Source organism: Grus americana, chromosome 1 (assembly GCF_028858705.1).
Source record: "Grus americana isolate bGruAme1 chromosome 1, bGruAme1.mat, whole genome shotgun sequence".
In the NCBI taxonomy this organism is placed as follows: domain Eukaryota; kingdom Metazoa; phylum Chordata; class Aves; order Gruiformes; family Gruidae; genus Grus; species Grus americana.
This window is the reverse complement of record NC_072852.1, coordinates 36,384,169-36,403,522: the sequence shown is the minus strand read 5'-3', so window position 1 is coordinate 36,403,522 and position 19,354 is coordinate 36,384,169. Positions and strand designations below refer to the sequence as shown.

The following is a 19,354-nucleotide window of genomic DNA, read 5'->3' as shown; positions in this document are numbered from 1 at the left end:
TCATGCAAGTCTCCAAACTTCAATTGAGAGGTAGATGATGAGAAAAATTTGAAGTGCAAAACAGCAACATGCAAATTATGTTGAAATTACATAGCAATGCTTATGCAAATTGTGATCAAAAAGGTGATAATAATACATGCAAACACTTTATATATATATATATATATATGCACAAATATCAGAAAAGCACCCACCCCCAAAAAAAAATCTGGAGAGCCTTGTTAAAATTGATATGTCATCTCAGAAAATAATTATTTAAAAATTCCCTTTATATTCCTCTCTGTGAATAGAAAAATAGTCATCTATAGAGAAACTAACAAAAGTTGCCTCAATTCAGTTTTATTATAGGCAAAATTGTCAGGATCAGTTACAGCATGTTCATCTATAAAAGTGGTCATTGGCTTTGTTTAGTGAAATCCTGATGTCTGCCCCAAATCTGGCTGTCTGTGGTATCTGTAGCTTGTTATGTATCTGAATAATACCTCCCCACGGATACTCACCACCATCCAGACCTGAAAGTAGCAAGCGAAAATGTTGCTTAAGCATTTGAGGAAAGAGAATGACAAGAAAGCATTTAAGAAAAGTCACTACATGCCTGGCCCAAATTCTTTGTGTTACATCAAAATGGAGAACGGGGCGGGGGTGGGGGTGGGATCGTGAGGGTTGGAAACCTTCAAGAGGAACTAGAGTTCTCTGGGAGGAACAATTATGTACACACTGCCAAATGTTTTTTAAGCACATTGGATGCTGATATGCAAAAAGACTGTTAAAATTCATGTGAATTTTGAGTCATGATGTCAGTGAAATTGCTGCCATTCACTTCAGCAGTAAGTAAAGTTGAACTTCCTCTCATATGGACAGCATCAATAAAAAAAAAATCTATTTGAAGATAAAATAAGACTTTCTCTAACTGTCAAAACAGTTCACAAATCACACTCCTGAAATAAAAGGATTGTAGTCTGACTATTTATGCTACAGGATTTCATATAAAAAGATGCTTTTCTGAACTTAATGGCAATACAGAGCTGACAACATTTGCAACCACAGTTCGATGATGATAAGTGGGAGGGGGGAACTTTTGATATGTTCTTGAAAAAGTACTGAGAATTACTGGTGGGAAGCCTTTCTCTGCAGTTGCAAAGGGCAATACAGAAGAACCTTCCAGCTACTAGAGAATATCATGTCAAAAATCCCTAGAGATAAAAGTATGTGGATGTTCACTCTGAAACTACTTGAAACTTAACCTTAATGTTAAATAGGAAAAATATTATTAATGTTATCCCCTTTCCTACTAATTTTAAAATGTTGGCATTTTTTTTTCTTGATTAATCAAATAAAAGATGATAATTAAGCTCAGTGATACTGTGGCAGAGAAACGAAGAGGATGAAGTATACATGAGTATAAATGAGATTAAGAGCAATTAAGGATTTGCTTGCATTGACTGACAGAGGCTGCAGACTCCATAGTGCATAACAGATGCATCTGGTATGTCTTGGAGTTTGCGAGTACATTTCTTGATTGTAAGGCAGGGGCATCTCTTAGTCCCGACCCTGCAGTAGTCCACACTGGGGGCGAGGTAATTAAAAGAAACCAGGGGGATTTAGAGAGATGGTATATACCCAGGTCTTATCCTGAAAGCAGAAATGTAATGATGAAATGATTTGCATTACCAATTACAGCTCAGTGCAAGTAAGAGTGATATTCAGGGATTTGAAGGCAAGTTATACTAATTTGGCTACTTTGCTGCTCAGTATAGAATTGATTCAAGGCAATTTATTATTATTATTACTTTCAGAAATAAGAGCTACATGTACAAGGCAATTGCCCCTTTAGGACCTGTTATTTGGAAGACACAGCTTTTTAATTCCAGGCAGATTTGCATAGATATGGTTCCAAATTTCTTCATTCATCTCTGGATTTTAACTTCCTTAATATTCAGTAATATCAAGAGTATTCTAATTTTTTTTCTTTTTTTTATTTTGTTGCTAGTTTTATTAGGAAAAGTCATGAAAGAGGTGTAAGGAAATGTTTCACTTGAGTCAGTTCATACTTTATATTGTTCCAGTTGCCTGCTACATCATTTTACCCTATGGGACTAAAAATCGCACACTGGGGAGTAGTGTTAAAGCAGCTCTTTTATTCCTATTATTTTTTAACATAATTGACCAGAGAGGAAAGAGTAGTAGCTCTGTAGAGGATTGTGTTTATATAATTTTTTTATTTCCTCTGAGATAGTAACATAATTTTTGTTACTGGTGGTCAGGTGTGTCTATGGCTCGAGGAACCTTGTTTCTCCCTTATTTCCTGTGCCATGTTGCATTGTAGTCTCTGATCCTGCACAGAACAGGTAAGGTGGCTGCATGTTTCCTGACAGCCTTTTTTTTACCATCTTGCTTCTGGGGCCCTTATTTACTCGACAGCAACTTTTAACAGACTTAAGTCAAAACTGGACACTTGTTGTCTTCTACCCTATATTCTTAATCACGCTGTTATTTGCAAAGAGATAAAAAGCCCTTAGAATTTGCCTCAGTCGTTTCGGTTCAGCCTCTACATTCATCTCTTAAAATAATCTCTGCCTTTCTACCACTTGCTGTCAAGAGCAGAGTGATGTTCCTGATTATTACTCTTTAGCTAAAATTTCAGTTCATCTTTCACAATCTAGTATTTATAACTGATATTCCCCACTGTATGAAAGCTTAGTGCCTGTGAAACTTTCTGGCTCTGGGCACACAGGGCCTTCGCAGATCCTGGAATTCACTCTGTGGGTTTGTATAGCCAAAACCAGGAGCAACGTTTGTACCTCATGAGGTGCTGGCAGGACTATGCTTCAGAAGGAGGTGCAAAGTATTTATTTCTTCTCTGAAGCTGGGGGCTGGGAGAGGAACTGTAATTTTACTGGGACTAAATCATTCTCCTTTACACAGTTCACTGCTCAAATTTGAGCATGTAACCCATATTTTCTCCCAAAACTCTGAAATGCACATATTTTGTTGCTGATGTGCCTATAAAATTACAGGACTTGTAGAAGGTGTTTAGTTTTCCTGCATATAATTAGGTAAAAAGTAGGTATTAATTTCTGTACCATGCTGTGAATAGATTCATGATGCTTCTCCCCCAAAGTTGTGCTGAGATAATGAAAAAGTTCAGCATTACTGTGGAATTTCATAGTATATAAGATGATAACCCAGCAAAACAGAAGCAAGCACTATCAAAATTTTTAGAAGAATGAAAATAGTAATATTGAACACTACTCTTTCCTAAAAGCACTCACATATTTGCTAGATTTTACTATTAATTTTTTTCTTTTGTTTTTGGCACTTCCAAGTATGTTTAACACAGCTAGCTGTCTGTCCAATATATTTGCAACTTCTTGAGATTTAAAAGAGGGCTAAAATGAATTATATTCTTTTCCCTGAATTGAATGTATGTGTATTCTGCATAAACAGTGCATACATGTTTTATGAATCAGACCCTTAATTTTCACAATTTCTGAGGCATTTATATGCATCTCTCCCAAATGAATAGCACCTTTCCTCATCTACAAGTAGAACAGAAAAATTTTCACTTAATACCTTCAGAAGCTTGCAATTTTATCTTTCAAGTGCAAGGGTAATTTCTGTAAAATAAAATTGTAGACTTATGCTTTCTTTCACCTAAAGGAAGAGGAACAATTGTGTACATTTTAATTGATAAGAGTGTCTGTATGAAATTGTAGACACAAGACCAAAGACCCTGCACAAAAATGATACATCAATACCAAGCTTCCAGACTGGCACTGTCAGTGTGCCTTGCAGCATTTTTGCTCGAACTGGCATTACAAAAAAGTAGCTTTTCACTAAATACATGGGAAAGGGAGGTGAGAACTGGTATCAAGTTACCTGTCTGCAAAGACCTGAAGTTAGACCTTAAATCTCCTCTCAGTAGACCATCAAACAACCAATGACTTGCCAATAAACCCAAGCATCTACGTCGAAGTCATTGCCATGAAACTGATTCAGGCCACAAAAGCCAAGGGTGAGTATCCTTTTAACATCAGCAGGTTCTGAATCTAGTCCCTTTAGGAAGAAGGCTTCACAGCCCAATCCAGACCCTTCAGCCATACAGGAATACATAAGTGAACAAACTAATTGCCACTCTGGTTAGCAATGCAAATCTTGGGTTTATATCCTTTCATGTACAGGCAGATTTCAGCTTAGTTTGAATTGGTGAGGTCTGAACGTACTTTGTGTTCAAATGTGTATGTTGAAGTACAATGTAGTCAGCTATCACAGGAGGAAACAATTTCTGGAATATATTGTATTCAGCTGTTTATTGTATTTAGAGATGGTGCCCACCAATTGTTCATCTTCTAGCCTTAACTTTTACATCCATATTATAATCATTTATATAGACATAACGTATCTTTTTGATCTGGTGGGCATACAAAAGAGAAAAAAGTTTCATTGTGCTTTACTCAGGTACTCTGTCTCTTTTGAAACAAATCATTGAGCTTATATTCATTTCAATATTAGCAGTAAATACAGTTTGGACAGATTATTTCAACAGACTTTAACAATACTCTAAAGTTGAACACAAAGTATCTTCCCCAAAAAAAGTAAGAGATAATTTTGCATTAGATATACTTTTAAAACAAAACTGTTTGTCATTGGAATCATATATAGTCTGGTTTACCTGACTCTGGATTGTCCAGAGTCATAGTTTGATGGACTCAGTTGCATGGAGTCACTACCTCTGTAATCTCAATTTTGTATCACGGAAATAAATAAACTATAGATAGTAATTTAACTTACAGTCTTGCCACCGGGCAAAAATCTGTTCCCATCCAATATTGTGACTGATCATTATTACCACCAAACCTGGCCTGTGTCTTGAAGACATATTTCTAATGGAAGTCATAAATGTTGCCTTCTGAGCTATATTGCAGATTAAATATTGGTTTCTCTTTCTGAAGGATCTTCAAGAGCTTTATCAGCTCTGCTGGCAGCATCTTCATTCTCATTGTTTGTTAATGGTTCTGCTTCCTTCGAGTCAGCGTTCTTCTGAGCTTTCTGCTTCTCATCCTCTAACTTCTTTTCTTTTGCCAAAAGCCTGTAGTTGATGGCATTGCCAATGAACAACCAGATGCTGGCCACAATCACAATCACTCCGCAGACAAAATACATGTACTGGTATTCACCGGTAACATCCACTAACCAACCTGAAATACAAAGACAGGAAGAGAGGAAAAGAGTCTTTAGAATAGAATACCCAATACAATACAAATCTTTCCCTAGAAGAAATACCTATATATTGCCTGGTTTTGAAGTTGGAGCAGAAAAGCATATTCAACATGTTCAAATCATCTAACATATATAGCAGAACTCTAACGAAACCTGTATTAGTCAAGCTAGCAATTGTCAATGCAATCACTGACAATGATAAAATATTGAAGAACAAAGTAAGTAAAGCTTAATGAATAATGACAGACAGTTTTTCAGTTCTTCCATTTTCCTTCTTTCATTGTCTTATTTTATTCACCTCCTAATTTTGTTTCCTATTGTTTTGGAGTGACTGTCTGACACTCACGGAGGCTGCATACAGACAATAGGATGAAGAGGTATGTGCCTTTTTAGGCTGCTGTCAGTGTGCATCAACCGCTTGCTTTTCATTTTTACTTTCCTGTGACTGGTGACAGAGATAGAAGGGCTTGTCCCTTCAGCACTCAACTGCTGAGTTTTGAACTCTGAAGCCTGTACCTAAAAATTACATCCACACCTCTGAGATTAATTTGGTCATGACAAGGAAAATAAAATATAACTGTTCTTCCACTTTATAAGCTATTCTTTCTAAATTTTCCCAACAACTGCCAAATCAACATTTGTATGTATTCAACTATTTAGCTCTGAACTCTGCTATACTATCATTGAAATTCACAGGATAACCAACACATTTCAATTTAGTATGTATTTAGATGCTTTTACTGGGCGGAAGCCATAATGCCAGCCTATTCACCTGATATACATTTACAAGCCATCCAGCTATTTTAGTCTTTTCTTTATTTCACAAGCCTAGTATTAGGAAAAACTCAAACAGCACTGCAACGGTATAATTCGCCTATTAGTGTAAATAGTACAATTTACTGGTTTTTATCAATGAGCAGTCTCATAAAGCTGATAATTAAAAATGAAATTCTGCATTAACATTACTTCAGCTTAATATTTTAAAGGATATGAATTAGTCAAAACTGGAATTTAGATTTTCCATGTGCTCATCCTCTTTGTTGTCTCTATTTAAAAAGATAATTATTCACACAGTTATAGCACAAACACATGCTTTTCAAAACTTCTGCAAAGCTAATATACTGAAAAATAAATAGTTGCATATGCTATTTCTCCATAAATATTAGATTTAATATCTTTAGAGTTAATATTGATTTCAGACCCCGATTGAAAAGGCTGGACTCCAGCAGTCACAGGGCTGGTCCCCCCACTAGGTGGCATAGGAAGAGTCTGTGTGAGAAGAAAATATTCTGTTCTACCATTACCAAAATGAATTTGCATGTTAAAAGGTAAGGGAAATATGGAATACCTTGAGGACTATTAAACATTTACTTGTACAAGTATTATTGTACTGAAGTGAGTGGAATTGTTTTAGCATATTTAAAATTCCACTCAACAATGCTATTTTCATACAAAAAGTGAGAGTAATCCTTAAAATACTTTGATAATTATAAACTGTTTTAGGAAAAGATAATCTTGCTGAGCTTTGTGACTCTGCTTATGTGAGTATAGTGTATGTTCACAAGGCTAGTAATCTCAGCATCTTTATATTTTCCTATTGTTGGGCTTACACTGCACCACACACACATTTAACAGATACTTTTCAATAAGATTTGAGCATTTATTTCTTTAGTGTCTTATATCATCAGAAACCTTAAGATTAAACTTGCTAACAGCATTACTAAATACTGAATAAAAAGCTAGCAAACAGAAAATACTTTAGATAAGACTCTTCATCATTTTTGGTGCTGGAAGCCCAAAAGCTACAAATATAGTCCAAGCTATATACTTAGGCTCCCTTTAAGCTCCCCTTACACTCAAAAGAGAGAAGTTGGCAACGTTTAGTCAATGTAGGATGGTTTGCGTTCTGAATTGCCTTACACATACCTGTTGTCTATAGAAACAGGCTAAAGGACTGGCTGAGTTCGAGGCTGTGGTGTGAAATCATGCCAGGGCGCAACGCTCCACGGGACTGTGCTGGAATCCCACCAGGCACGCACCGTGCCTAGGCTGCTGAGCATGCCCCTTTCTGGCACCTCCCTACTGTTTTTTTCTCTCTAGACATGCCAATCCTCTCTGTTTAGGCAAACTAAAGTTGCTTATTTTAAATTTACACAGGTGCTTCTCTAGCTGCCATTAGGTTAGAGAAACTGTAAGTCACTGTTTGGTCTTCACAAAAACCGACCAGTGGATTCAACCAATTCAAGAGAGTAAGAACTGTGTTGGCAAAGAGAAAATTGGAGCTGAATACACGTAAATCAAGGCTGCAAAGTTAGCACTACATGCTGTCAGGAAAACATACATTGATCACATGGACTTATGGGCCGGTAGAGATATGCTGTTTATGTATTGCACATGCATGCAATGCATGCCTTTAGATTCTTGTGTGGATCCGCAGCTGTAAAGTGCAAAGAAAACTGATGCAGTGCACTGCTGCCGCAGTACATTCCTAGTCACACAGAAAACATTAAATAACATTAAGAATACTGTCTATTTTCATTCAATACTAAATTGCAAGATTATGCTGTAATGTCTGAAAAAACAGAATTAAAGAGATTCTTACCTCCTAGAGGAGGGCCTATGAGCACAGGGCAACATTCCACGATGGTGACAAGTCCAACCGCACTGGAAAATCTGGCAGCCCCAACGAGGTCCATCAATGTCTCAAAAAGAACGCTGCTAACCATTCCAAATGCAAACCCGAAGAATACAGCATATATCACCAAGCCAGTGTAATTTGTTGCCAGAGGGCACAAGATATGACAGACGCCATTGTACAAGACAGCAAAACTAAAAAAGTACTGAATCTTTGGCCGGATAAACTTGGAGTTTGCTACGAGTCCCATTGAAGGCCTAGCAAACATGTCTACAAAGGCTAAGATAGATAGCAAAAAAGCAGCAGAATATTCATCAATTCCCTTGTGCTTGGCATAAGGAGCCAAGAATACTATTGGAGCGAAGAAACCGATAAACATAATGACATTTCCTGACAAATAGATCAGAAACCCTCTGTGTTTGAAGAGGGACAGATCTAGATATTTATTCATAGTTTGCCAAAAAGACTTCTTGTTGTTTTTGTGCAAGGTAGAATCTCCTGTGCCTTTTTCAACATCTTTTTTCACAGGAGGGACTGTTTTCGGTCCAACAGGTCTCATAAGTGACCCAGCCACACAGCAGTTCAAAAGAAGTCCTCCCAGAATGAGAAAGCTTCCTTTCCAGCCAAATGCATTAAAGAGGAACTGATTGAGAGGTGCCAATGTGCTCAGAAATACTGGACTTCCAGCCATGGCCAATCCATTAGCAATGGGACGCTTCTTATAGAAATACTTGCCAATCATGGTCAAGGCAGGCTGTAAGTTGAATGCTAAACCCAGACCTAAACAACAAATAAAAGGCAGTATTATTGAAGGTCATGCACTAAAACCCATATCATATCTCTTTCAAGTTATTTTTAAAATGACCATTATTTAATCCAGTGATTCCCAATGAAGACAGAAACCAACTAGCATCAGAGAATTTTCAGTTTCATTGCTGTTCGTATGTGTTAATGCCAAGACTATGTCATGGTGGCATTCTGCCATTTCCCCCTGTAGCATTGCAATAAAAGCCAAAACGCCTTGTTGTGTTTCAGCAATGACAGAGACAGGGGAATCACAAAGGAATGATGGTATCAGCGCCTTGACTCACTATTTTATATTTACTAAGCTATAATGCAATTCTCTCTTGGCTCATTTCACAAAAGTTATTAAATGTCACCTCAGCTACAATGAATGCAGGGTGTATTTAAATGTATAAATTTCCTCGTTTCTTATTTCCAGCCCTATTTAAGATCAAACTTGTGTACAAAAGTGGAGCTTAAAATGGCTAATTATTTTGGAGCACATTCAGCTCCACTTCCCCAAGTACGGAAGTCACTACTAAAGGTAGAAGAGTTGTAGAGGACATATATGGGAGCAGACCACTCATCCACATCAGCTTAGTGTATAACTAGCTGAACTTCTAGGCCTTCTCTCTGTATTAAGACGTCTAGGCAATAAGGTCTAAGTAGCTATGCATCTGCTGGATGGCACAGGAGAGAAGTTTTCTCCTCTGGTAGACCTATTCCTGGTCCCTGACTATTCTTTCAGTGAGCCCCAAGTTTAGGATGTAAAAAACAAGAATTTTAAGAAATAATCACTGAACAAAGAAGGAATACTTTAGTCCCAACATAAAGAAAGATGAGCTTGAATATAGGAACAAATATTATCTTATTCATTTATTACCTGTCAATATTTCATCTCACTTGCCTTCCTGAGGAGGTAGTTTAAAAAAAGCCCACAACTTTTGATAAGGAGGTTATTTAATTTACTGGCTTTATGATCACTTTAGTTCATTGCCTTAGGCAATATCCAGGCCTTTGATGATATATGAATAATTTTATTTGGGGATTGACCCTGGAGGATTTTAAACAGAAAGCTATTGAACTGAAAGTTTTTATACATATACTGTGAGAGTATATGTATGTACAAACCTACGGAAAGCTGGTACTAGCTTTCAGATTTTTACTGGAATTCTGCTAGCCTCTGCCACCCTGTTTGAAGTGCAACATGATTGAAAGCTACAAGAATGAACGTGAAATTCTACACAAATGACTGTAATAAGTGCTGTCATGAGCCAATCGATTTTTATAGCATAATTACAGTGCAGTGTGGAACAGTACATACATACAGCATTTATTGAATAAAATCATCAGTTGTTCCTGAAATATCCTAAGAAATAATTTAACATCATACCAGCTAATTTAAAGGATTAGACAGTTCAGGTAGGTGAAATGAACTGATCTTGCTAGCTTCTTGGTTTGCATTTGTACAATGCCTTGCACAGTGGGTTCTTGATCAGTAAGGCTCATTGGTAGAACAGTATTAGAAATAATGTGATATAATATAATAATCCCTTTTAAACAGGACTCTTACCTCCAACGACACCAATACATAGATAAAGTTCCAGGACGCTATTGCAGAAAGAGGAAGCAATCATACCAAATGAACACAGGATACCTCCTGCTATCATCACAGGCCGGCTACCATACTTATTCACCAAAATGCTGCTTATGGGACCTGTTGGTAGAAAGAAAATACATTAACAGGTAACAGGTAACTCCATCATACCTGTCTTTGTATTTAGGATATGCTGGAATGCTTTATACTCTTCTATCTGGAAAACGTTTAGCTGTTTCTATACCAATTTGTCTTACAAAGGCACTCTGTGAGTTTGCAGACGCATGAGGCTGGATGTGGATATATTGCCTCCATGACAATATAAACATTGATTAGTCATGGAGATGGATCAAAAGATTAAAGACATCAGACAAGCAAGAGGGATTGTTACAGTTCATAAGCAATCAATACTGCGATCGGTCAATGGAAGTTTTGAAAGTGCAAGGACTGAAGAATTTCAAGCATGAGACAAATATCAAAACTCCACAGAGCGGGAGGAATCTCCAGGCAAGTAAACTAATAACTGATCTTAATACTGTGGCATGTCCTGGACTCCTACTTAAAACTACACATAGACTTAAAAATATTGTCAAATCAGAATGTAAATCTCTGGCCCCTGAGGCTCGTTTTCCCTTACCTCATCCAGAAAGGAGAGTTAATGGGCAGGAAGATGACTACAAGTTGTCTGGGAAAATCTAAGATATGGTTTAGCATAAAGACCTATAAATTTTAAAAATATCGCTACAAGTCTATTTTTGAGTTTCAACTGCAGTTCAGTTTATGGTGTAATTACGTCCATACTAAACAAACAGCTAGTGTGCAATTTAGCATGACATGCATTATATGTTTTTTAAACGACCGTGACTAGAATAGATGGTGTGCTACATATCAAGATTAAGAGGTTGTCAAAGCTCTTTAGGTAAACCTGCATACCATCTGACTGCACTGTATTTGGTCCAAACCATTACGAATAGTCTTGGTTTTGCAATAACTAAACTTATCCAATTAAAAAAATAAAACCACCCATAATAAAAAGCAATAAATTTCAAAGTTAAGATAAAGCAGGCACCTGGCATGAAGTGGAATGCCAAGCTCTGCTTCTGATTTCACTGCAAATTATTCACTGTAGTGGTAACAGTTTTAAGTTTCTCTCTTCATAAATATCTAAAAGAATAAATGCCAGAAACTCCATGATGTGAAAAAGCCAAATCCAACCAAATTTAAAAGTGTCTTTTCATAGGTACAGTGTTATTTAGACTCCATTGTTCGAATTACCTTAAATGAATTAAAGTATTACTATGGATGTACCAAAAATGTTATTTACAATTACTTGCATATCAACAAGAAAACTCTTAAGCATGTGCCAAATGATCAAATTTTAGCTTACTTCCTTACAGAAATAAGCTTCTACAATAGTGTTGCCCTGTGCCTGCCCATCTTTTCTAATAGCTTGTGAATCCGGAGGTCAGTTTGAAATAAACTTGACTGAAAAGCAAAGACTTCAGTGATGTTTGGTCTCGATGATCTTAAAGGTCTTTTACAACTTAAACGATTCTATGATTCTATGATCTTAGGGTTTGTACATTGATTAAATAGCTTAGGTCACAAGAAGTCTAGGGCAGCATTTGTTTAAAAAAGGGGGTCCCTGTCCAGGCAGCACAAACACTGGCCAATACACTCAGCTTTCCACCAGTAAAAGTAATCTGTCGTCTTGCCCAGGCAGCTGTACCGCTCAAGGTAGCTGGGGGCGTAGAGGATAAACAAGGTGGCTATTTTACTGGGAAGGTAAAGGACGCTCAGACTGAGGGCTCATCTTGCAGACACATAAACATAGGAGACCAGGCTCTGCTGCTCGCTGAACTGCAGCTTAAGCATAACCGTATATTGAAACCAACAGACTTGAAAATCCACAGCATGGAATGGCCCACCAAATATGCACTAGCCCAGAGATTTATCAAAAGACTTTAAATCACATATGAAGCACTAAAACATTTCACTGACAGCTCATAGTATGAGACAGCTAACACTTCTTTATTTCCATTTTGGGGGAACCGCTGAGCAGAACAGTGACAAGGTGGGGTTTCTCCTTTGAGGCCATATGGAGAAAGCAGTGAAACATGAAGGACGGACAAATGCTCAAAGCACTTCCAAAATATATTACGCTTACTTCCCCTGTCTTAATAAACTTGTGCTCTCATAACTATGCTGAAGCATAACTTCAATCACGATTTTTTTTATTTAGAGAGCTGTGTTTCGACAATCAGTAGTTTGGCTCATGTTTGAATTGGAAAGAAAGCACTTTTGAAAAATGTGAACAATACAAATATTTTCTCTGGGTCAAAAAAGCCCCTTTTAACTTGAACTCTTTGCTTAAAGCAAAAAGTTTCATTCCAATATCAAGTAATATTTATATTTCTGAAAATAAATTAAATTTAAGACAATTTTATGAAAAAAAAAAGTTGTAATTGTTATCATTGCTAAACACAGTAACAGCATTTCACTTCAAAGACACCAAAATAGTGATTTTTTAAAATTATTTTCAAGTTCTTTTTCCTGTGATGCGATGGAAGTATTTACAAAATAGATCTGAGCACATCAAAATTTGTTTAGTGTTTGTTAGCATTCTCACCTCCCCCAAAATTACTGCTGTAATGAATGTTGCCTTGCTGTAGCCTTACTGAAGATGTTCCTTTGTTGCTCCTTAGAAAAAAATCTAGGAAAGAGGCATCATACTATTTACAGATTTATTCACTACAGGCAGCACCTTGAATTGTACCCTTATATAAATACTTCAGTACTGATCTAGATAGACCTGTTAGCAATCCGTTTCTTTTCCCATTAAACAAAGACAGTGTGAAAAGCCAGGAAGATAAGTGTGAGACCAAATGAAAAAGGTGAGGTAAATTCACACATAGCAGACTATCAAGTGTTGGAAAGAGAGGAATGGTATTAAAAAAGTGTTGTGCAATATTGCTATATTGTTGGCTTTTTAAATAAAACTATGGGATCAAAAAGACAGCATTGCACAGGACTGACAAAGTTTTCCAACCATAATCAAGGACAAAGATAAGCTCTGCTGTAGTATTCACTTTAAAAGAGTACTGACTATAATATTAATATTCTTTAATACTATCCCATCAATCCTTCCTTCCTTCTCCTATAAGGCAGGAAAACGAACCAGATTCTTGCTTGTTTAGGGGTTTGGGGAAGAGGTTTGTTTTTACTGTTTGGTTGGTTGGTTTGGGGGGCAGTGTCCAGAAATGGCAAGCTTCATAATACAGTTCTTTCAGGGAGATCATTTTACAAACCGTTCCTTATTAAGAACAAGAAAACTGCATCTCCGTGGATCTTAACTGTGGCGGTTAGGCCAGGACTGTAAGTTATAGCTTTTCAGATCCAAGCATGCAATGTTAGCCTCACCTACAAGACCTGTTAGCTAGAGGTCAAATACAGATTTAGGTACGTAGCGGATGAAGACAAGAGAGGGCAGACAAAGTTATCTGTCTGATGGGTCTGAGGTCTGTACTTTCAAACGACCGAAATCTGGAATGTATTATGAATTTAAAATTCATTTAAACGTAATATTTTCTTTGAGATGTTTTCCTTAAGTTAATGCCACCACAGCTCCACTTAATTTTGTGTTTTCTTTTAGTATATTCCAGTATTTTGATTTAAAATTAGTGCATGAGGGAAATATTAATTGTTCTACAAGCCACAAAGTTAGTTTAAGCCAATTCCCTAAGTTACCTAAGAACCCTTCCAATCTGATGAGTAGGTTAAATATTTTCTTGTGACATCTGTGTATATACTTAGTTTTGGAGACTCATAAAATGATGCATATTCATACCTTAACGTATATGAATCTACATAAATTCCAGCTGTTTGCCTGTCATCATACATTTTATAGCCATGCACAAATTTCATTTCACATCTAACAGCTTCTACAATTATTTAAGCAATGCTCACATGCCAGCATGTATCTGTATTCCTTGCATACTTTTTTTCTTTTTAGCAGAAGGAAGATTAAGCCGTTTAAGTACTGTAGCACTGCCAAAATCATGCTATACATTAATGCATGTTAATGCACTAAAGGATTGCTGGATCTCTGAGTCTACTTTCCCAAAGCCTGAAGTAACTACGTAACAGATGTTAAGTCAGGAAGCCCACAAGAATATTTACTCTGATCTGTCCCTTAGCACCTACAAACCATCAGCCACAAAAGACTATACACTCCCTAAACCAAATTTAAGACCATTATCATAATATGCTAACAATCTCCTGGCTGTATTTTTGTTTTATATCTTTCTGTCTGAGGCAAATGTCCAGACTGTGAGAAGGAATAAGACAGCAACCGTAACGGGGGCCACTGAAGAACAGTTTCAGGAAGGGCTGTGCAGCAGGACACAAATGCTTTAGAAGAAGAAAAGAAAAAATAGAAGCTTTTCACACTCTTTGTCATATGTCAAGGGAAAGATGGCAAAAGTCATTTCAGCTATGTGAGCAGAGAATTGCTTATGCATTTGGGAGCTGTTTATGATGTTTTATACAAAGCCTATAATAATATGACACCTACGTTCTGTTTTGATGGCTCAGCAAAACATTCACTTGCACATCAGTGTTGTGCAAAATGTGAGGACAAAGCTACTTTCACTGGCCTTCAGTGAATATCAGGACCTCTAGGAAGAAATAGATTGCTTACAAATGAGATCAATTATTTCTTCTAATAACAAAGGTTGCAATAATCCATACTTGCCTCTCACTTCCAAGTTTAACTTTTCAATCACCATTTAAATCTTCCTTCTTCTGCTAAGCCATGCTCTTTTAAATGAAAAGCAATAAAAAAGACTACATAACTGAATAATAAGTAGATTTAAAAAGCAGATGTTTGAAGAAATAATCACTTTTTTCCCCTGAAAAGATGCTTATTGTTCTAATATGGTTCAAATATAACTCGAACAATAAAGCCTTCTTTTTAAAGAAATGTACTGCTTGGAATATTGTGGAAATGAATACAGGGCTCAAACTATGCACTATAAATTTAATATTCTTTCTCATATAGTTACATTCTGAGAGATACAAACATACTCATATACACACATCTATCCATTTATACGCTTTTTTCAGTCCTAAGAAAATATACACTTCAAAAAATGATCTGACTCTGGAGACAATGCAGCAACTTTATATCTAGTATCTCTAAAAGCTTAAAGGATGCAAACTAGATAACAGTATTTCCATTTCATAATACCTTGAGGTAATAGTACAGGCAGATCAGTTTTAAGGCCATGAAATAGAATAAAGGAAGATTCATTTGGCATAAAATCTATATCTTGCTCAGCTCTCAGGTAGAATAACATTTATAAATCCAAATGTATTAGGTACACTCCATTAATTTACAAAAGGATGAGAATCTAGGACACTAGAATTCTTGCTGCCTTTTCTGTTTTCCATCTTTTTTTTTTCTTACCAAAATGAAAAAAAAAAAATTACTTTAGATAGTTCTCCCATAAATAGACACCACTTTCTGTGAGGGATGAAAAAATGTTCTGCACCTTAAATGTATAATAACTAGTCAAAATGGTTACACTAGTAGGGATTGGTTTGTAGCAGTATCAAGCTGCCATAATCATCATTTATGTCTATAATGAGGTCATCTTTGGTCTATTCCAGATATATATTAATTGCAGGAATGAAAGTTTCTTGAAAAAGTATATAATCTAAATTTTAGTATTAATTTATTTGCCCTGGTTTGATTTCTCACTGCTGTAATACAGTGATGTAATTAAAGATAATTCACACCTGTAATTTGTTTCACATACGGCCAGTGCATTTATGCTTCTTATATTGCTACCTGCATTATTTTTAGTGTGGAACTGGAGACGAACTGTCTTGAATTTTTTTAGCATATATTGACAATGACATACCGTGTTGATAGTGTCATTGATCCAAAGCAACCTGAAATGACTCAGTCTGAACAATATGACATTTATTTAAATAAAGTGAATTGCTGAAAGAAGTTGAAAATAAATGCAATAATAATATTTCCATTTGCACTAATGCAATATTGTAGATTGCAGCCTGTCAAGTCAAGTGATTTAAAAACAAGTACGTTTTCAGCCATCTGCTCTGCAGAGTCAATGCAGCTATCCTTCTAGTCTGGCTTTATTTTTAATTTCTGTTTCCTACAAGGCTGGAAAAGGCCAAGGAGCTCCGAGACTTAACATTGAGATCAGCTACTTGCTAATATCAGTCAGACCTCTCCTCTCCTCTCCTCTCCTCTCCTCTCCTCTCCTCTCCTCTCCTCTCCTCTCCTCTCCTCTCCTCTCCTCTCCTCTCCTCTCCTCTCCTCTCCTCTCCTCTCCTCTCCTCTCCTCTCCTCTCCTCCCTTCCCTTCCCTTCCCTTCCCTTCCCTTCCCTTCCCTTCCCTTCCCTTCCCTTCCCTTCCCTAAAAATAAGAGCCACACTTGCAGAAGCTGATTTGTTTGGCAAAGAATCCCCCCTATTTTGGTAAGTTAGAGCCTTATCTTTCATTGCAGAACTACTTCTTCAACCACAAAGGCTTTAAGCAAGTACTTACTACTGCTATTGGAATGTCATCTCTGGCATCCAGAGGAAAAGCAAGACAAAACTGATTCTGAACAAATTTAAAGCACGTTCATGAAGCTGGAAAATGCTTGAAAAAAAAAGCTGCTTTTCTGAAGCAGGACTAAGTCAAAATATTGAGCATTCTGTGACATTCATATCTCTAGTTCAAAAACCTTTGGCTAAATACTTTTAGCACTGTCGGATAGGCATTTAGAGAAGGTAGACAGAAAAAAATCAAAAAAGGTATTGATGGATTTGAAAATATTATAATGTCATGTAACTGGTTTTGTGTTAGATTCTTCATCGTATTTCTGGGAATGGTAATCTGTGTTTCTGACACAATTTATGTATTTGTGTAACACCAATGAAGATAACAGTTCAAGAATTGTTGTAAAGATTTTTTTGTAGTTTCTCTGTGCATTTGGCAGTATTTTTTTTTCCATTTCATATAACATTTACAACCAGCTGCACTGATTCCATAAACCCAGATAATATAGTAACCTTGACAGAAAGCAAAGAGAAAAAAAATGCTCTTGCAATAAATATCACCAAAAAAGAAATGGCTAACATTGAGTTAGGGTCGCTAAACTGTGAGTTGAGATAGCTCAGCAGCCGAAAGCACAGCGTGCTGGGGAGCGAGCAGTGAGTCGTTCAACCATCCATCACGCTTGGCTCACCACGTCCCCTCCTCTAACTACATTTCCTCAGTGTCATTACCCTGAATGCACACATTCTCACTTGAGTCCTGAAGGAACCCTTGAATTCTACTAAGTTTGTAGCTTTTGATTACTGATGAGGATTAATTTGACCTTCAGATATTCCTTAGGACATTTGTAAGAAATACAAGAATCACGTGTGTGGTAACCCATGTGAGCCTGGCTGATGGTAGAGTGACTCAACACACTGGCTGCTTCTTCATGGTTCCTCCTCCCAAAAGGTTTTCTCTGCCAATTTTGAACTGATGGGCTCAAGTCAGGAACACATAGGTCTGGCTGCTAACATGAGCTGTCTTTTTCCTGAAATGTTCAGAAGAAGCAAAACACGTGATCAGTGGTGCTGGTGCTCGCTCTAAATGTATTGCTTTTATGTAGAAATTGCAGATCCTTGATCTGTTTTGGTATTTTGGGGGTTTTTTTGTTTTTGTTTTTTGTTTTTTTTTTCCAGTGATACATCAGAGACATGAACCAGGGGCATTACGTATTTTGATTAAAGCTGTTGTTTGGCTTACAGGTTTTTTTCTTGTTTGTGATGGTGTGAATGTGTATTGGGACCATGTAATTTAGAAAACATCTTCACGTTAGCAAATTGCTCTATATCTATGAATTTAAAAAAGTTGGAAAATTGCCCAGTTTTTAATCAAGGAGTGGCCATGCTGATTATTATTTACATGGATACATATCGATGCTTTATATTAATTATCTTTTGCATGCTCTGCTACAGAACTTTTTTCATGAAAGGCTAAACCACTTGATCACAAACCAGAAGACTTTAAGATGATTCATGACATTTCTTTTGAAATTAGCAGTATGAAACTTAATAATATTTAACAGGAAATGAATGTAATTCTGTGAGCTGCTGAACACTCAGCAGTTTTCAGAAACATTTATGGTCACTGACTACAAAAAAAAGTTCTGCCCCAAAATTACCCAAATTTCATGTTGACACATTTATTGTGAAATGAACCCAGATGCAGAAAAATATTTTGGCATTTTTTAAACTTTCCTTATATTTGTATTCCTGTTACCTTTAGTATCACTGAGTAAAGCGAAGCCAACGCATAGATATTTGCAAAAACTAGTCTTTCAACTTGGGAAAAGGGAAGAAACAAGAAAGAAGAAAGGAGGGAACAAGCTAATGACGAGATAGAACAAAAGCACCTATAAGAGAGATGCATATAAATAGAGACATTGTAACACCAGGCACGTATTTTTCAGAGTGGCCTGCATGCCTCTGGAATGGGTATAGCTGGAAATAGCATCAGCACGATATGTGCATCGCAAATGGTCTTCTCAGAAAAATGTTCTTCTCAGAAAACCGACGTCACCAGCTTGTAACTTAAGCAGTGAATGTCATGTAGTGTATCAACATGAACATTAGAAAATTCAGTGACAAATATGAGGTACTTGGAAGAATTAATGAAGGTTTCCTGCAGAAGAAAAGACAATGAATTTTTAAAGCTTAGTACTTAACCACAATTAACTCCTCAGGACTTCATAGGCTTGCATTAATCTAAATTTAAAACGGCTTTTCAGACCCAAAAATTGCGTTGGGGATTTCACTTAATATTGCGGTTGACACGCACAATGAACCTATGCCATTAGATATTACTTCTCCTTCAAATGAAAAATCAAACAAGGACTCATTTTTCCTCTCTGCAAATACAGTAAAGATAATAATAATAATATATAAGTAATATATAAGTCTCTATAGCAGTAGTTAATATGAAGGTATTAATAATAAACTTCACTAAATTTATATCCTTTTCAGGGTTTCACCAGGAATTTCAGGAGGCATAACTCTAAGTATAGAAAGGC

The 19,354-nt window shown here is 36.6% G+C and overlaps 1 protein-coding gene across 2 annotated transcripts in view; it reads right to left on the bottom strand.

The window, feature by feature from the left end:
• Nucleotides 1-2,986: 2,986 nt before the first annotated feature.
• SLC16A7 (solute carrier family 16 member 7) overlaps nucleotides 2,987-19,354 on the bottom strand; it is an 82,771-nt gene continuing 66,403 nt past the window's right edge. For both annotated transcript variants that reach the window (XM_054842103.1, XM_054842112.1), the window contains exons 3-5: nucleotides 10,212-10,355; nucleotides 7,823-8,635; nucleotides 2,987-5,198 (exon numbers count right to left, since the gene is read on the bottom strand). In XM_054842103.1, coding sequence (XP_054698078.1) covers nucleotides 4,927-5,198; nucleotides 7,823-8,635; nucleotides 10,212-10,355 — 1,229 coding nt within the window. In that variant the 3' untranslated portion in view covers nucleotides 2,987-4,926. The remainder of the gene's footprint in view (nucleotides 5,199-7,822; nucleotides 8,636-10,211; nucleotides 10,356-19,354) is intronic.